Source organism: Centroberyx affinis, unplaced genomic scaffold, assembly GCF_046629955.1.
Source record: "Centroberyx affinis isolate AG114_WGS23_722 - 3 ecotype Tasmania unplaced genomic scaffold, CSIRO-AGI_Caff_v1 ptg003969l_1, whole genome shotgun sequence".
Lineage (NCBI taxonomy): Eukaryota > Metazoa > Chordata > Actinopteri > Beryciformes > Berycidae > Centroberyx > Centroberyx affinis.
In genome coordinates, this window is record NW_027281790.1 from 258,053 (window position 1) to 275,600 (window position 17,548).

Here is a 17,548-nt window from a genome sequence, read left to right on the forward strand (position 1 = left end):
CACCAATCACACGCTGGCAGGAACTCACTCTCTCCAGCCACTCGCCGTCCTGCATCCAGCTGTGCTGCCGCGACACTGATGAATTCTTAACTGCAGCTAAAAATACAGTATCGGCTCACGGTTTTACTGCATTAAGCATGATGGATCGGCACAGAAAAAGTTTTAAGAGCTAAATGCCTGCAGAGGGAGCGTGCTTTCCATCAAGCTGAGCTGACAGAAACCGCGACAATTCTGACTCTGCAACATGTTACTATTTCGCTACCTTTTTTTTTTTAGCTAATTTTCATGGTCCTCTTGGGAGCAGAGCACACGACCCCACAAGGCCCCCCTGTGCGTACTGGAGAGAGAGCCTCCTTTCCTAAACATTACACAGAGTTGCCATTAGCTGTGGCCCGGTAGGTGGGATTGGAAACAGCGGCCAGTAAAGGCTGCGATAGATCAAAGGGGGAGCCTGGTCAGGCCCGGCCCGGGTCTGATTTATTTTTCAATAAATAAACGGTGCGTCGGTTGAGGAGTGGCAGGGGAGAGGGAGCCGCCGCCGCTCGCTTTCTTTCTTCTGCCGCCATCTGTCCTCTGGCTGGGCAAGGAGGAGGAGGAGTGCCAGGGCCTGGCTTTTTACTGCGGGCCTTATGCAATAACACTGCCTGCCTGCTTCCTATTAACTCACTAACTCTCCCTCACTCTGGTACAGTACAGTCCTCACTCCTCAAGACACATATGGATTTGCTCAAACAGAGGCACTTGTTGTGTTTCATCCTCCCAGGAGAGACCAAAGTGTGCGTGTGTGTGTGTGTGCGCGTTACCCAAACACATGTTGAGTATGTTCATAAAAGGACCCACACTGGTAAATTCTGGTGAATAGCATTCATTCATGAACACGGATCAAATACAGGCACGGAGAGGGATGATTAACAGGGGATGATGTCATCGCATGCAAAGCCAATGTCTGCAGGTGATAACAAAGCAAGTGTATGTAACGATCCCGAAAAGGCTAAATAATTACCCTGATACTGATATCCAGGCACTGAAATTTAATTAAAAACTGCACACCAACAAAGCTTACTCACCATATCATGCTCAATCAAACACTCCAGGTCATGACTCATTTGCTCATGAGCATTTTAATATGATGTCAGGCAGACTGTGGAACTGCAAGCAGCATTTCATAATGTCATCCTCCCTGCACAGTGACACACACTGTAGGAAGAGGACTGGTTTTTCCCAGATTACACACCACAAACATTTTAGGAGAAATGGGGCCCCTTTTCTATCAGTAACAGATAGCGTCACTTTCATATTCATGCTGCAAGACCAATCTGACATAAGATATTAGCATTTCCTCTTCTATTTAATACTCACACTGCTAATGACTGGTGCTGAGTCTGAGCCCTATTATTCGTTAACGCATCAGTGGAAAGTTCTGGCAGTCGCATACAGCTAGGCCTATACCATAAAATAGTCTAAAGAAAAACAAAAACAAAAACAAACTCCTGACACTGGCCAAAGGTCCACTGAACAGCACACACAGGCACTATAGGCTTGTGTGTTCGCCACAGACAGCCACAGACTCCCAGAACACAACCCCTATGACACACTCACAGGAAATAACTGCTTTTTGTGAAGTAAGCTATGCATTCCATGGAAAAGTTTGTTTCAACATGCAGGGAGGGAGAAGCTTTGCCCACTCACTCTGCTGCACATGGAGAGCAGAACATAATGCAACATAACATGCATAAGGTGAGAGAAGTATTACCTCCTATCTTAGGACACAGCCCACTACTGCACAGATGGGATCAGGTACCAGGTTCCTTTCATGTCAATCAATTCCAACTTCCAATTATAAACTGAAACTACGATTCATTAATTGGTGATGTACAAAAATTTAATTTTCAACATTTTGAAGCATCTACTCCATGACTGATTGCATTAAAAGTGAACTGAGGTCAACGCTGCAGTACAGTCAACCATTTACATGACATCCTGATGACATATGCCACTGTCATGCTGTTGTCACTGAGAAAAACAACATACTGAATCTGCTGCTTAAGTAGAAAACACCACTAAATCCTCTTAGAACTGAAGGACTAAAGATGGAGCCTGAAAGACACCCACCCACCAGTTAAATGAGAGGTGACTTTTTCAAGCAACAGTCTAGGCTAATCAATATGACCACAAGAGAAAAGCACCACTCACCAGCAGCTGGTCTCTCTCTCTCTCTCTCTCTCTTCTAACAGAGTCAAGTGTACTGGAGGCTGTCTCGGGCAATGTTGGCTGGACTATGACGCAACCAGCCTTCCTATCCATAGCTTCAGGGCAGAAGGAGAAGGGGAGATAGACAGGAGGGCGGTGTACAAGACCAAAAAAGGAGGAAGTGAGAGGGAAAGAAAAAAGACCTGGGTACTCCATTTCAAATTAGAACGTCCACTGACTGCTGATTTGGACACAAGCTGTTCCAAATTTGACTTGGAAATTGATTATTTGGAAGCGACTTTCGATTCTGTATAGAGAATATGGAAAGGAGAGAACCCAGCCGGGTGCCAAGGGGGACCTTGGTCTGTTGATATAAGAAGCAGATGTGAAATATGCAGACACTGGAGGAAAAACGGACTTAAAGACTGCCGGGCTGCACTGCACTGATGTGTGTGTGTGTGTGCGTGTGCCATCTTCCTAACTAGCAGCCAGCAGAAACCTCAGACAGAGAGAGAAAGAGAGAGACAGAGAGAGAGAGAGAGAGAGAGAGAGAGAGAGAGAGAGAGAGAGAGAGAGAGAGAGAGAGAGGGGTTTTGGAGCCAAGTGAAATAATTAATGAAACCAAAGAGATCACAAAAACACAACCTGTCCAGCGTATCAGTCAGTGTAAAACAATCTGCCCTAACTTACTGTTGAATGTTCAGCTCTGATGTAAGATATGTGTGCCTGCTCTCTCTCCCCATCCTTTCCTTTTACAGTGAATGAATGACAAATACTTGTAAGGCAGAATATTTCTAGAATCAAAATCCTACCAATACTAGTGAAGAACACCACAAAACAAAAAACACCCTCAAGGCTAATCCAAGACAATTTAGATTCAGATTTCATTTCACTATTCCCATTGCAACATCATAAAGTGCCTTCACATGCTCAGCATCAAGGAGAAAGCTTGTTCTCTACGGCACTACTCACCATAGACAAACAGCGCTTTCCAGGAAAGGCAAGCCCTCCGAGTTCCAATGGAAGAATTGATTAATAGTTCCAAGGTCCAATAGATGGCAGGTGGTAAAGGTTGAAATCCCAACCTGAGCCGAGCTTCCTCTGTAGTCCCTTGGTGGAGTGTGTGTGTGTGTGTATGTATCCGAGTGTGTTTGAAGTTTCTGAAACTTCCCAGTCTTACGGCTACAACACCCAGCTGTTAATCTGATAGACGCCGGGATCGAATGAGCAAGAACATGTGAGAGCTGAGAGGCTGAGTGTTTACTACAGCAGTCCAACGAGAACGCACACACACAAAAAAAATCGTCAACTCCGCCTACCTCTCAATCACAGCCGCACAGGCTCACACACATCCTGGCTGACTCATGTAAAATCACAAGGAAACAACGCTTTTTGTCGAGAGAGTTACAAAAGTTTTCCATCTGTATTAGTTCTTTGACGTTTTGACTATCTTGCTGTGAATCAAACTTAACATTTAGCAAGCATGCCATGATCACATCTGCCCCTATTGATTTCTATGCTAAACTCTCCTGCTCTATTTGTCCCTTCGTTTGAACTTTGACCCCGCAGTGACACCGGGTCAGATCAGGGGAATTTAGTTTGTTTCCTTTTCGAAAGTGCTGACTGGCCGGGGGGAAGTTGTGGAATAATCTTTTTCTATAAGAAGACACAAGTTCTCATAAATAGGAGGATACAGAGGGGGAAGTAAACCTGTTCTGACATAACCTCACAGCAACACAACAGCTCCAACGTCACCACGCATACGTTCATGATACCATGTAATCACACGCTGTCTGGCCTATAACTCAAACTGCTTTTCTTCAGCTGTTTCGCTCGCAAAGAGAGCAAAATTTTTCCACAGCGCGCCCAAAGCGAGCAGCGGCGCAAAGCGAGTGTAGGGATACATTTTTTTAATTATAGACTTTTTTTCACAGTCGTTTGGTAGGCTGCTTGTGCCTGCCACATGCCTTGGCAGGGTCGACTGTGCTGACCACAAACACGCTGGACGGCCCACTACTCCCTGCTCTTTTGTCGTGCAGGTTAAGCCTAGATGAACCGCGTTTAAATCCTCCACAATTAGCTAGCTCACAAAAACAATTCAGACCCCCCCCCCCTCCTAGGCTGGGGCCCACATGTGGGGAATGGGAGTGAGGAGGAGGGGGGGGGGGTCTTACTGCCCAATCCCCACCTCTCCCTGTCCTATGTCTTCAAAACAAGACTAGAACGGCAGCAGAATCCATCTCTGCCCCGCCGCCCCCCGTTGTCAGCCTTAATTAGGGGAGACTATATTTAAAAGGAGGGACAGCAGCGATGCAATTACCCTGAAGGATTAGACCCTAGTGGCACTGCCATTGTTAGAGGTGGAGACGGAGGAAGGGGGGTGGCGGGGGGTGGCTGAACATGAGCGACCTTTCCCTTGATGCCTGACCTTGGCATTTAACCCTTCAATGACCATAAGCTAAAACTTCTTTCGCCACGTTAGGTCTCCAAGAGAGTGGTTAAATGAGAGGGAAAAACAAAGGGAAATGTGAGTGTGAAGACAACAAGGACGAGCAAGTTAGTGTGAGGGGGGGGGGGGGGGATGAAGGAATAAGAAGGGATTAAAGCTGAATATTTCACCCGCGATGCTGATGGAAGTTCCACGGTTGCGTGGTTTGGGTTCAGCTCCGACTGATGTCGGGGGGGGCAGCCATTACTCATTTCCACAGCGATAATAACAAGTTTTGAATTGGAGATATTTCCGAGCTTATTATCGCCTCTCTAACTAAGCCGCGCAGACTGCCACTCTCAGAACACTTCATTAAGCGGCAGTTGTTTACACTCTCAGAAAACTCAAAGCAAACCAACAATTAGTGGGGTTTGCCAGGAGGAGACTCTTCGCATGCGAGGGATTAAGGGTTGTTTTCTCAACCCCGGCTCCTCACTGGGGGCCTTCTCCTCAGTCTTTGAACCCCGGCTATATTGGTCGGCCCGACCAAGGCCGTTTCCATTGGAGCGTCAGTCAGGTACCCTCTTCCTGTTATTCCCCTGTCTGCTGCAACGCTGCTTCCTGACAGGGATGCTCCTGGGGGCTGGAGCTGGCGTCACTGGGACCCCTCTTCTACAGCTTTTACTTCCCCAACAAGACATTCTATCGATGGACACACGTAACTCAATGTCCAACTTGTTTGTTATTGTTGGACGCTTTTCTGATCCTGATGGACAGGCATCCCCCTTTTTTCCATATTTGAGTGGCGTGTAACATAATTACTGTGGGTGTGTGTTTTGATTTTGAAATCCAGTGTATGGCAGTTATGTTTATACTGTATGTGCAAATTTGATGTATTGAATTGAGTATTTTATTTAGCATTAGGCTGTTGTTGTTGTTTCATGTATATGCCTTTGACGTCTCCATTAAGGCTAGGTTACTGTTTTTCTGTAAATGAGTCACTGTCTCAAACCAAGTAATCCTGGAGAAAAATGACACCACAACACCCTCCATGTGGGTTTTTGCTCAGAATCAGCCTCTCTCTCTCTGGACCATCACGTCCCAAGCGACTGGAAAAGTACAGAGGGGCGGAAGACACCCGTTTGATTGGCTCACAGCGGATGACTGTAACGCTGTGTGTGCGCAAATGGGAGCCTGTTGTAGCCTGCTGGGGAAGCTGGGATCCATACTGCAACAGTCATAATACACAGAGAGGCACTCCAACAGAGGCTTGACGGCCCCATAAACATAGGAATCTAATGTCTGGGTAATGAAAATAAAATGTACTCTGTCAGAAGATAAGCTACACAGCATGGTGTGTTGTGCGACATCTACTGCATTGTACAGTCCGATCAGGCCCAAAGGCCAGTTGGCACTCAACTTATTGTCAAGTGAGATTGCCGATGAATTCAGTCTTTCCCATGTCTAGTAAAATCACATCATGGACATCAAGCCAACTTACACTCACACAGTTCAGTCATAAGCCAATTACTGTGTGAGAAAACGTGAGGTAAACACACTACTAAAATAGCAAATGCCTTTTTAACTACCCTAAATACTTCAGTATGCTTTCTCCTTTGTAGCGCATTCAGTTTAGTCCTACTCACAGGTGTAGTTTTCCTTTATTAGCGTTGGGTTGGTTTTGCTTCCCATTGCTTTTAAATAACAGAACCATACTTAAGCAACAAAAAACTATGTTCATGCAGACCGGTCAATCAAGAGAAAAATATTGGATCCTCATAAGGAGGTGGCAAACAGCGAATCAAGAACAATGTGTTAAAATGTAAGAAAGGGCCAGTCAGTCTTTGATCCAGATTGCGTTTACTCGAAATGAAACACTCTCGGGTTCACTTAGAAGCGGCCTGATGCCGGATTCAAACCCAGGATGGCACAGGTACATGGTGTGTGCCTTAGCCAGCTGGGCCGCAACACGTGCCTGGATCACAGCTTTTGACTGGAACATGCTCTCACCTCCCCAAACAGACTGAACCACAGCAGTAAAACCTCCAAGTGTGATTCCATCGCTCCACAGTCAAGCATGTGTGAAAATACACTTGGAAAATTGAGTCTCTAATATTCGTTCAGCTTTTAAAAAGGTAATTCTCTTCTAAGACTATCTCCTTCAAAGCAGGTAGTAGTATAGAAGTGTAGTTTCACTGCCGTGCAAAATACCTTGTGTGGAGAAAAGCAACTCTTCAAACATTAGGAAGGTTATTGGTTCATTTGCTAGGCTGAAATCGGTTCAAATCCCTGACTGGGAAAATATGGGTGCAGAAAGTGAATAAGTAATGTCCTCCCCTCCCTAAACATCCACTGTTGAGGTTCCCTTGAGCAAGGCATTTCACCCCCAACTGCTCCAGATGATCAATGTCCTCCAGTAAGACTGTGGTTTTATTGGGCAGCTCCCACGAATGTGTGTGACTGAGCAAATGTGAAACCTGGATAAACACAGGTTAAAAAAAGTCACTGTCAATGGTCTATTTCATCTGAAAAATGATTAACTAACTTTCCTCAGCTACTATGCAAATACGTCCGACATCATCAGAGTACCGCAGAACACCATTGCCATCAATAGGCTAATCCTTGCATTACTTCATACAGCAAACTTTCCGAGAAGCTCGCAGTTCTTCTGAGGTTACATGCTTCCACTTTCTTCCCAGAAAACCCATTTGAAGCCTCTGCATTCTTTCATGGTACAAAAGAGCAATACAAGCTGTGAGGAATACATGTGGATGGTGATCAAAAATGATGCACATATTTTCCTGTTCTGAGGTAAATCAACCACTCCAGCTTAGTTTTGGAGATGATGAAAACATTTGCGTGGAAAGGAAAAGACAAGCCTATGGCTTTCAAGCACACACAACACAATTCTTGTTCAAATTTTGTTGCACATTCACATACAAGCTGAACAGAAAGAAAGAAACACACATACACACACATGGTCAGTAGCCAGAGAGTAAGACCACTTGTGTCTGTATGAATTTTTGTTTTGCTTTCAATCCCATTTGTATGCATTTATGGGAATATTGAAAAGCCATAAAATTGAGAATGTATAGTTCCTTAAATTGCAATGAAAAAAACACAACTATAGGCCTACAGCCCACCCAGGTGTACAATAGGGCTCATTAAGTTAGCTGGATTTAAATCTTATTATAAACAAGAAGCCAGAGAAGTAGAATCACTTCCTTTGAACATAATAGCTTGGTTAATCCATAACCCAAACAAAAGCAACAAAAAAACTCAAATGTTTTTTTTCCAAATGTTTTACAGTGGTCATAGTCGTCGTTCTTTGAGTCGGGAAGAAAGATCTTGCCTTAGAGGCCAGATACAGCAGAGCACATGATCACTAACACACACACACATCAACCAAATGGGAAGATATTTCCATCTCCCATAACTCTTGAGTACATCCATAAATTGCATGGCAGCGTTGCCCGCCATCAAGTCCAAGACCTTTTCAAACACGGACTGCATGTTCCTCATTAGCCGAGGACGAAAAAAGAACCAAAAAACAAGAAGGATGAAGAGAGGCAGAGAAAGGGTAGAGAAATTATAAGAATACATACAGCTGTTTCAAATAGTTCTCTAGTCCGTGCGTGCCGACTGCTCCGGCCGCGCGGGCCAGAGGATACGACTTCACACCTCACACCTCAAACTTAATCTCTTAATATCTCTTCCTGGAAATTGACCCTGATTCCTAGCACCCTTCAATCCCTTGACAGATGCAGACAGTGGGCATCCAGCCTAATGATAATGTTTACTTTAAAGACCTTAGCATGTTCCTTGTCAGTGCCAGTTAGGTGAGATTTTCAGCCAAGCAGTTCAGGTCAGTTGAGCAGAAAACTCAACAGTATGTTCAGTGCCTCTGTACTTGAATAAAACGCGCATAGCATACCAATGCTTTAAAAGTTTTCCATATTAGCGTACCATAGCAAAACTCTGAAGTCCAGAACTTAAATTAAGGAAAGAAGAACCTCACATTAATTCACAAAACAAAAAGAGCAGAGCTGCATGGGTCAAAGCTGTATGATTCAATCGCTCATAATGAGGTGATTTTGTGTAAGGTATTCCACAGAGGTGTGTCTGTGCTGGTGTGACTAATATGACACATGCATCCTCTAAACCATCAGCAAAAGATTACTCAATATGTGACTGAATGGGGACAAAAGAGTGAGAGAGAGAGAAAGACAAACAGTGGAGATGAGAGAATGAAACCAAAAACAGAATGTAGGTGAGAGTGACGGCATGAGAGACAGAGAGAGAAAGAGAGAGAGAGAGAGAGAGAGAGAGAGAAAGAGAGAGAGAGAGAGAGAGAGCCCAAAGTCACGTCAGCTGATTGAAACCTCCTTCCTTCCTATCAACCCCAGCTCTCCACCCATCATCCCCAGCCATCATCCCCTTCCTTTCTGCGCCTCCAGCTGTTTGGGCTGGGAGGGGCCCATCACCGAGGCAACCCACACCTTACAAGCCTTGTCTGGTCCTGTCCTGCGAAAACTGAGGGAGGGAGGTAGGGAGGGAGGGAGGGAGAGAGAGAAGTGAGGGATGGAAGGAGGGAGCAAGCGATCAGGGATAATTAGCTCTTCTATGTGGGAGCCTAGATCCTGGGAGCAAGCTCAGACTAGCTTTACGCCCTCACCAACAACACCAAAACTGAAACCCACCAACTCACACCCTGCTCAGCTCAGCAGTGCCTCTGGATTAAACCCCCATCTTCCAGCGGGACACCTGTAGGCCGATCAAAATCCCGGTGACTCACAGAAACCCACAGCAAAGGGTTCATAAACCCCCAGCGAGCCCTCTTGGAAACCCATGTGTCAGGCCTAATAGTAACCTTTGAGCGCTGTTGTGTAATGTGGTGACAACACTTGAGCTACGGCAGCAGAAGTACAGAAGGTGACACCTGGTGCGATTTCAGTGAATTATGGCGCGGGCGGACTCACGCAATCCCAGGCCGCTCATGCTGTGACTGGAAGAGACGGAGCCCCTTTGGGAGCTGATATACGGCAGCGGCAGACCAAAAGCAGACCTGTCTAGGACTAAACTGGCTCAAACGCAGCGGAGGGGAGGCCTGACAACGGAGGGGAGCATTAGATTCTCTCTCTCACTCTCTCTCTCTCTCTCTTCTCTGTCTGTTTGTGTCTGCTCTGTGTCCTGTTGCCAAACCATCGGCGCTTCAAAGGGATTGCTCGGAGTCCTTTAAAAACTCTTAAAGTGAAATATAAAAGTTTAATGCTTTTCGTTTTCAAAGGAAAAACTGCCCTCTTTGATGCATCTAAATGTGTTTTTTTTTTTTTTTTTGGGGGGGGGGGGGGGGGTATAAGTCAAAGGATATATTTATGTTCCCATTCTGCCTGGAAACGTTTGAATACCGAGTAAGCCCTTGAGGAGAATAAGCAACAATGAGACATGGGGCTTTAGGACAGGGCTGCTGTGACATTGCCCTCTGCTGTTTAAAGCCTGTCACAGGAGACAAATGTGGACCTCTTGAGCAACAAGAGTTACGGGAAAAATCCACCCTCACATACTCTCTCACTCTCTGTATCATCAATCTGTGATGTTCAGTGCATTCAAAGTTATTTGGCGATGAAGTGCTGTAATTTGCTTTTTTGGTGTTCCCACTTTCCCCTCAACCTGCCTCATCTACTTGTTCTTCAGTTAGTGATTTCCCAGAATGCCCTTCGACAACCCCCGGAGAACGTGCATGAACTTGTTGCATTCAGCTGTGCGTTATACGTGTAGGTGGAGAGAGCGATAGTGATAGCAGAGCTAGCTTTGTGTTTTGTGGCTGTGTTCCACTATGTTCTATTTTGAACATAGTGGAAAACAATTTTCTGTTTTGGTGTCAGTCCCGGACTGACACCAAAACCTGACGTTTACCATTGACATTTTAATTTAAAATGTTTCTGCTATCAAATTCTATTGTAGCTGCGCTGGGAATATCTCAATGTGACATCATGTCATCTGTGTTTGGCCAGTTATCCATGAGAAAAAGGAAAATACACCACCAAACAACAAAATGGACCCAAAGGTACATCACCAATAACTGTTTTTTAAACAAAGTGTTTTAAGGTGGATTTTTTCTTTCATACAGTTGAAACGATTTCTATGCCACCAATCATCAATCTGTTGGTGGATAGATGTCCAACCAGATAAAAGGTCAGACCAGACAATAAAGAAGACAGAGAGACTGATGTGGCTCCTAGATGAAAACAACATGGTTCTCTAGTCTTCTCTCTTTTCTGCCCAATCTGTATCTGCTGTCAGCATGTCCCACTCCTCTCTCTCCATCTATTTGTTCGTCTGTCCCAGTCCACACTGGGCTAGCAAGTCTTTTCCTAATCTCCTTACATAACCAGCAATGACCCCAGCCACGGAGACAGGTGGTGTCAGACATGCTTTGTCCCACAAGGCCGCCCCCCCTGTGCCACAACAGGTCACATACACACAAACCCACACACATGACCACACATACTTTAAGAGTTTGTACATTAACTCTCTCCCTCATGCACGACTCATGCAAACAAATCCTAAAAAACAGGAACCTTTCAGAGGGGGAGGACGGGGCTTGAAGTGTTTTTGTCTTTCAGGGAAAGTGGGGTTAGAAGACTCAATAATGTGAGGAGCAGGGGAAGAGGCAGTGAGGAGAGGGCAGGTTAAGCTCTTTAGCTCTCTCCTCTTCCCCCTACTTTATTATTCTCAGTTGCTATGGAGAAAAACTATATATAACCGCCGCTCTCCCTGTGCCGTCTGAATTCACCATCTTTTCTCTCTCCGTTACTTTCTTTCCTTCATCCCTTTCGCTCTCTCCGTTGTTTCCATTAAGAGGACAGCAGGGGACAACGTTTCGATTCAAAGGGAAAATCCGGCCAATGCCCAGCTCCAGTGGCAGGAAGGAGAGTTTGGGGCAGAGCCGACTAACCAAACCAGCCGTCTGACTGACTGACCGACCGACCAGCCAGACGCTGTGCCGGTTTCCCTTGGTCATCTGGCCAGACTCCCATTTTCAGAAACTGGTGGCTTCAAAGGAATAATTCATTTCACAGTCTAGTGGCCAGACACAGAGCCTTGCTGCTCACACCCATTTTAACACCTTCCCCGCTCTGCTTCGCCCTAGTTGTGCTGTAATGCAGTGGAGGCCCCATCTGAGAGATCCAATAGTCTCTGGCTATACCTCTGAGGGGGGTCAAGGGCTTAGGGGGACCTATGGGGGGGTCAGGATGAAGTCAGGGTGTCTGCAAGTTTCATCAAGTTAAATTTAAGACTTTTAAGACCGGTTTTGCAACTGAAATCAAACTGAAAAGGAAAACAACTGTCAGGTCTGCATGACTGGGCTGATTTCTCATGGGAAAAACAGCACACCAAGAAACCACAGCACTTTTAAGGCATCTAAAACTGAATTTGAAGTTCAGTCAGACTTAAAATGCATTATTTAACTGTATTCAAGCCCTTTTAAGGCTTTGCTTTTAGATAACATGGTTTAAGACATTTTAAGACTTTTTCCAGGACCTGCGGACACTCAGTTAAACCTCCTGACTGTCTCTCCTATCCCGTTAGTCAAATCAGTCCCCACAGGCCGTCCTTAGGCCCAGCTCGCAGGTTGGAGGGTCTTACCTTAGAGGCCCGCCGGCGCTCGGGACACTCAGGGTGCTGGCACACCACCCAGTCCTCTTCCTGGACAGGCTTGTCGTCTGAAACGGCAAAGAACAAGACAATTTGACACATCTCTTTATCACAAAAACATAAACATACAACCAAAACCACCCACCGCCCATCGATAAACACTTGCACACCTTTCTCAAAGCTGTCAAAACATACTGTAGACCCATCAAGACTGAATGCGCTGTTAGTGTTTATCTGAGGGCAGAGTGAAATAGACGGAGAGAATGAGTAAATTAAATGCATAGAAAAAGAGACCAAGAGGCCATCTCATGAAATGAAATGAGTTCAAGAAAAGAGATTTTATGAAGGAAGGGTAAACAGAGGAAAGAGGCTGGGGTGTGTTGCTGGGAGGAGATCAGAGAGAAATGAATAATGGCCAAAGCGACGGGAAATAAATGGAGCAAATGAGAGGAAGTCCCATTTTGGTATTGTACCAAAGTGCACGCTGTGGGTAAGCTTGTGCTCAACTCCAGTGTAACAAATCACCATTGTCAAATAAACCTCCAAATCTACTTGACTGCTTGGCCGACACAGCACTGAAGGTATGATAAAGGACAGTGTTTACTTCTACATCTTCTACATGTACACACACGATAAAGATATCATAACAGAGACCCCGAGCGCACCAATATTTATCTGTCTGGCTAATGAGAAAAACAGAGAGAATCCACGTGCAGGGAGGAGAAAGTAAGACCGGGGAAGGCAGACAGAGAGAGCTGGGGGGTGGGGAGACACAGTAAAGGTCCTTGTTGCCAAAAGTCTCCAGTTTCCAGACATGACAAGACTACGTAGCAAAATCTTTCCAGGAAGCTCGGATGAGACAACCTATTCATTGTAATGCCATCTCTCCCTCTTTGGCCGACCCATCAGTGACAAATATATCATTAATAAATCATCACTATTGAGATCGGCTACCGTTAAACTAAAAACAGGCTGGAAAATGAAGCAAGCAACTTACTAACTGAACTTTAAAGGCCCATCTCTAGCAATGATTTGTCACCACCAAAGTAATGTGAAAACAACTGGGGCCCTGCTCCCTGCCTCCAAGTTAGGCCATGCAATACTCAAGAGAGTTAGAGCCGGCCTTCGGAAACAAGTCACCTTGAGTCATCCACTTGGCCACAGCTACACTCGCAGGTCAAGGGTCCTTGCGGGGAAGAGGGAAAAACAGTATAATTGGTGCATACCACAGAACCCACAGCTTCCCCACTGGGAGCTGCCCCTCAACTTGGCCAGGGTCAAGCTGTCTACTGCGACCTTGTTAAATGGGAGTAGAAAAATAAGCCTTGAACCCCTTTTGCACACCTCTCAGCGATCCCACCAAGGCAGGGCGTGGGTTGTCAAATGTCTACATAGCTGCAGACAGAGGGCCTGGGCAGTTCTTACTCCTCTCTCCCTCCCTCCCTCCCTCCTTCCCTTCCTCCCTCCCTGGCTCTGGTCCTGTCCCTCCTGTGCTGGGAGCGAGCCGAGACGCGCACTCAGCTCTCACTGTGGCCTCTGCCAGCGGGCCTCAGGCTAATGGCTCCCTCAGGGTTTACAAGACAGCAGGCTGCAGAGGGAGCCTCCAGCTTTTATGGAGCGTTTCCCAAAGAGGCAGAACCCTCTTTACCACAGCGAGGCTTAGCGGCCTTCCAACAGATAAACAGCCGATTGGCTGCATCGGTGTGATTGTGGGTGACGCGCTCATTTGCAGGGATGGAGTGGAGGGTAAACGCATCATAGTAAGTAGCATCAAACTGATTTAAGTTATATGAAGATTGGGTCTTTTGAGGAAAAAAGCATAACTCAATGCTTTCATGCAATTGATATTTGTTTATACAGGTGGTTGTTTCCCTTAAGGTGATTCCTGACTGGAGGCCATAGTTGATCCACCTTCTTATTTTTCTGCGACATCACTGATTATAAGTGAAGCTGCCATCTCAGAAATTACTGAAATATAAAGTGAGTATGAGGCACATTTGAAATACACACACACCCAAAGTACCATAGTTATATAAGCCTGTTGTTTTGAAACAGATGTGCTACTGCACCGTCAACCGTACATCCTGACTCAGCACCCACCAACAAACCCGCACACCTCTAACCCTTGTAAAGACCTCACTTTATCTTAGATTTAACTTCTGGTCCAATCCATCACCCCTCACCTAAAACTATATAACTCCTAAGCCCACATTATAGAGCCATAACACATAACCTCTAATCCATTCTGTTAGCATTGTCCTAAACTCTAGGCTCTCCAAAGCCCTTCACCCTCGTTCTCACACTTTCTCAGGCCCTCTTTCCATCACTTGACCATCCTGTTGTATCCTGAGTCACTTTCTTTTCTGCTGAACTCCCATCCTCTCTCTCTCTCTCTCTCTCTCTCTCTCTCTCCCTCTCTCCCTCTCTCTCTCTCTGATGAACAGGAATTCCTGAACTCAGCACTGCTGATTAAGCCAAAAACAAACACAAGCACACACTCTGCACAAGCACACACGTGACAGCAGACAATGAGCTCGCACACTAAAGAGACAGCGAAGCATCCCATCTACACAGGCCTTTGCTGGCTCACTTTCCACAGAGACACACTGCCTGGGGCATAGACCCATTAGGCATCCATAAATAAGCTACAGAAAGTTTGTATAAAGCACACACACAGAAGATGTATACTCCCCTTTCAAACTGCACTTCCTCATCTTGTAATGCATCTATGAACAGCTCAGGGGAAAAGTTGGTATAAAGCACACACATGATTTTAAAGTGGAAATCAGCAAGATCCTTCAGGGTTTTTTTGTTTTCTTTTTTTATTTTGGCGACATCTTTGGTGCTAAGTGCTCAGTGTTTGTTCTCTGTGTTTTTGCTCTGCACTTCGCAGAGATCACTTGGCAATCAAACAGTGTCTCCAGTACTGTGAGATTGTTTTCCTTGGATTATCTGTTGATGACGTTTGCGTTTCTTTTCTTTGTCTGTTCGGCCATGGTGGCTGTTACTGCTCATGTTACCCAGTCCTCCTTCTATTTATTCTGAACAAACCGCTGTTGCTGCCGCCGCTGCCGCCGGAAAGAGTGAAACACATCGCTCCCTGTGTGCCAGAGAATGTTTCTCAGGAAAGGCCTACCAGACTGCGGGTGTTTAGAAGAGCAGATGTACAAGGTTTCATCAACTGAGTATAGGTTGGATCACTATTTTGGTATATCAATCGGCGATAGAGAGCAGCAAAACAAGCATTTATTTATATGAAAAGGTGGCAGATTATTACTTTAAACCTTCTTTTTATCCAGGGAAGGTTCGCTGAGCATGCATACTCCACCCTGCTTCACATTCGTACAGTCGGGCTGCCGCTGCCTCATTCACATGACAAACGCACCTGCACATTTGGAAGCAGGCCAAAATGCCCTCACTTTGGCCACACACACAGTTTTGGACACCAACCAGATCCGCAAACTCACAAAAAGTGATTAAGGCCCACAGCCACTACCTCACCCCCTACCGTGTTCGCTAGCCATACACCACATCACCTCAACCAATTACTGTGTCATCTCCCGTCACACTGCCACCACCCTCCATGTTCAGGCAGGGAGAGGCCGAGCCGAGCGCACCGTCGACCGTACGCGTTTTTACAAGGAATGTTAAGAATGCTTCACTCTGCCTTCCATTTGGTGAGCTCTCATCATGGCACACGGGGGTGGGTGAGGTGGGGGGCGGGGTGGTGTTTGCTCAGGTTTCCATTCCCTTCTTCATCATAACATAATGTTTGTGAGAACTTCTACCACCCATCCTCTCTCCTCCCCCGCTTTTTAAGAGAATGACAATGTAACATACACCTCAAGGTTATGCAAAGACTCCCGGGAGACGAACACAGATGGCAGGCAGGCAGGAAGGCAAACGGACAGGGAAACCTGGCAAAGAGACAGCCATATCAGCACATACTGTAGAGGCTAAGAGCAGACAGACAAGACAGGTAGGTGAAGGGAGACATAAAAAAAGCTGGCAGGACACGAGGCCAGAGCGGCAGACGAGCAGGTGAGGAAGCCTTGACGGGAAGACAGGCAGGGAGTGATGCTAGAGGGCCTGCAGGTGGGCAGGCAGGCATGGAGGCTGGCTGGTAGAGAGACAGATCTGCAGGCCTGGGCAGGAAGGGAGAAAGGGAGGGAGGGAAGGAACAAGAGATGGCAAAGAGGGCTGTGAAACAGGGATACAGACAGACAGACAGACAGACAGACAGACAGGCAGACAGGCAGGCAGGCAGGCAGTCGGGTCAATTGCTCTGCTGTGTGTCAACAGAGCCTGTTCAGTGCGCTATGACAAACGGTGAACAAGGCTATACAACATTTAGTCCCCTGGGGCAGAGAGAAGCCTCTATCAGGAAGGCTGAGCCGCTACATGGTGCCGTGTGTCGGCTGTATGTCCAGCGCTGGGGAAAGTCACTTTTAAAAACAATTAGTTACTTACTTACCTGTTACTTAAAAGTAACCGTTACTTTTATTAAAAGGTAACGCATTGAGACTACTTTTGTGTTACCCACTTTAAAACCATGCTGTGGCATTATGGCTTGTACTGCCAAATGTGTTGACAATCATTGTTTAAAAAGGCAATGCTACTGCTCTATTTTTAAAATAGTAAGCCAATCTCATTAACATTTACAAGTGGACTTATATTGCATTTTTTTCAATTAGCAGCATGTTGTCTGTATGACATGCTGGGGGATGAAACAATATGAAAGAAAAACAACAATAACAATATTCCAACTTTAAAATGTGACTAATAACAGATTGAAATAATTTAAAAAATTAAGTTACTGATCTGAACATTCTCACATATTACAAAGTAACATGTCCCAACTCCATTTGTGTCTGACATTACATTTCATATATGAAATCACATCTGCCGGATACTAACACGTAAAGGTATGTTTAGTGAGATAACGAAGCCAACATTTATTATTGAAGAGCCATTGTGTTCCTCTGCAGGTGAACACGGCCGGGCCTGCTGAACAGACGCTCAGCGGCGGCAGGTTGCAGCTGTTATTAATGCAGCGTGTTCAGTGGCAGTGGGGGCAGGACAGAGCCATCCTGTTGATGTTGTTTTACCCCCATAGTGGTTAAATCGCACACACACACGCATCGCACACTCTCCCACCCTCTCGCTCCGTTGTTCTCTCTCACCCACCACATCTAAGCCAACCCACGGTTCCCATGTTTAAAACCCACCACCGCATAACAACAAGTGTAAACTGTTCCAGAGAGGGGTGGA

The 17,548-nt window shown here is 45.9% G+C and overlaps 1 protein-coding gene across 3 annotated transcripts in view; it reads right to left on the minus strand.

Moving 5' to 3' along the window:
* plekhg5b (pleckstrin homology domain containing, family G (with RhoGef domain) member 5b) overlaps positions 1-17,548 on the minus strand; it is a 56,660-nt gene that overhangs the window by 28,635 nt on the left and 10,477 nt on the right. The window contains exon 2 of one of the 3 annotated variants that reach the window (XM_071541901.1): positions 12,269-12,345. In XM_071541901.1, coding sequence (XP_071398002.1) covers positions 12,269-12,345 — 77 coding nt within the window. Of the gene's footprint in view, positions 1-2,193; positions 2,292-3,162; positions 3,392-12,268; positions 12,346-17,548 lie in introns of those variants that run through there. The other 2 variants (XM_071541902.1, XM_071541903.1) reach the window with 2 other exon arrangements.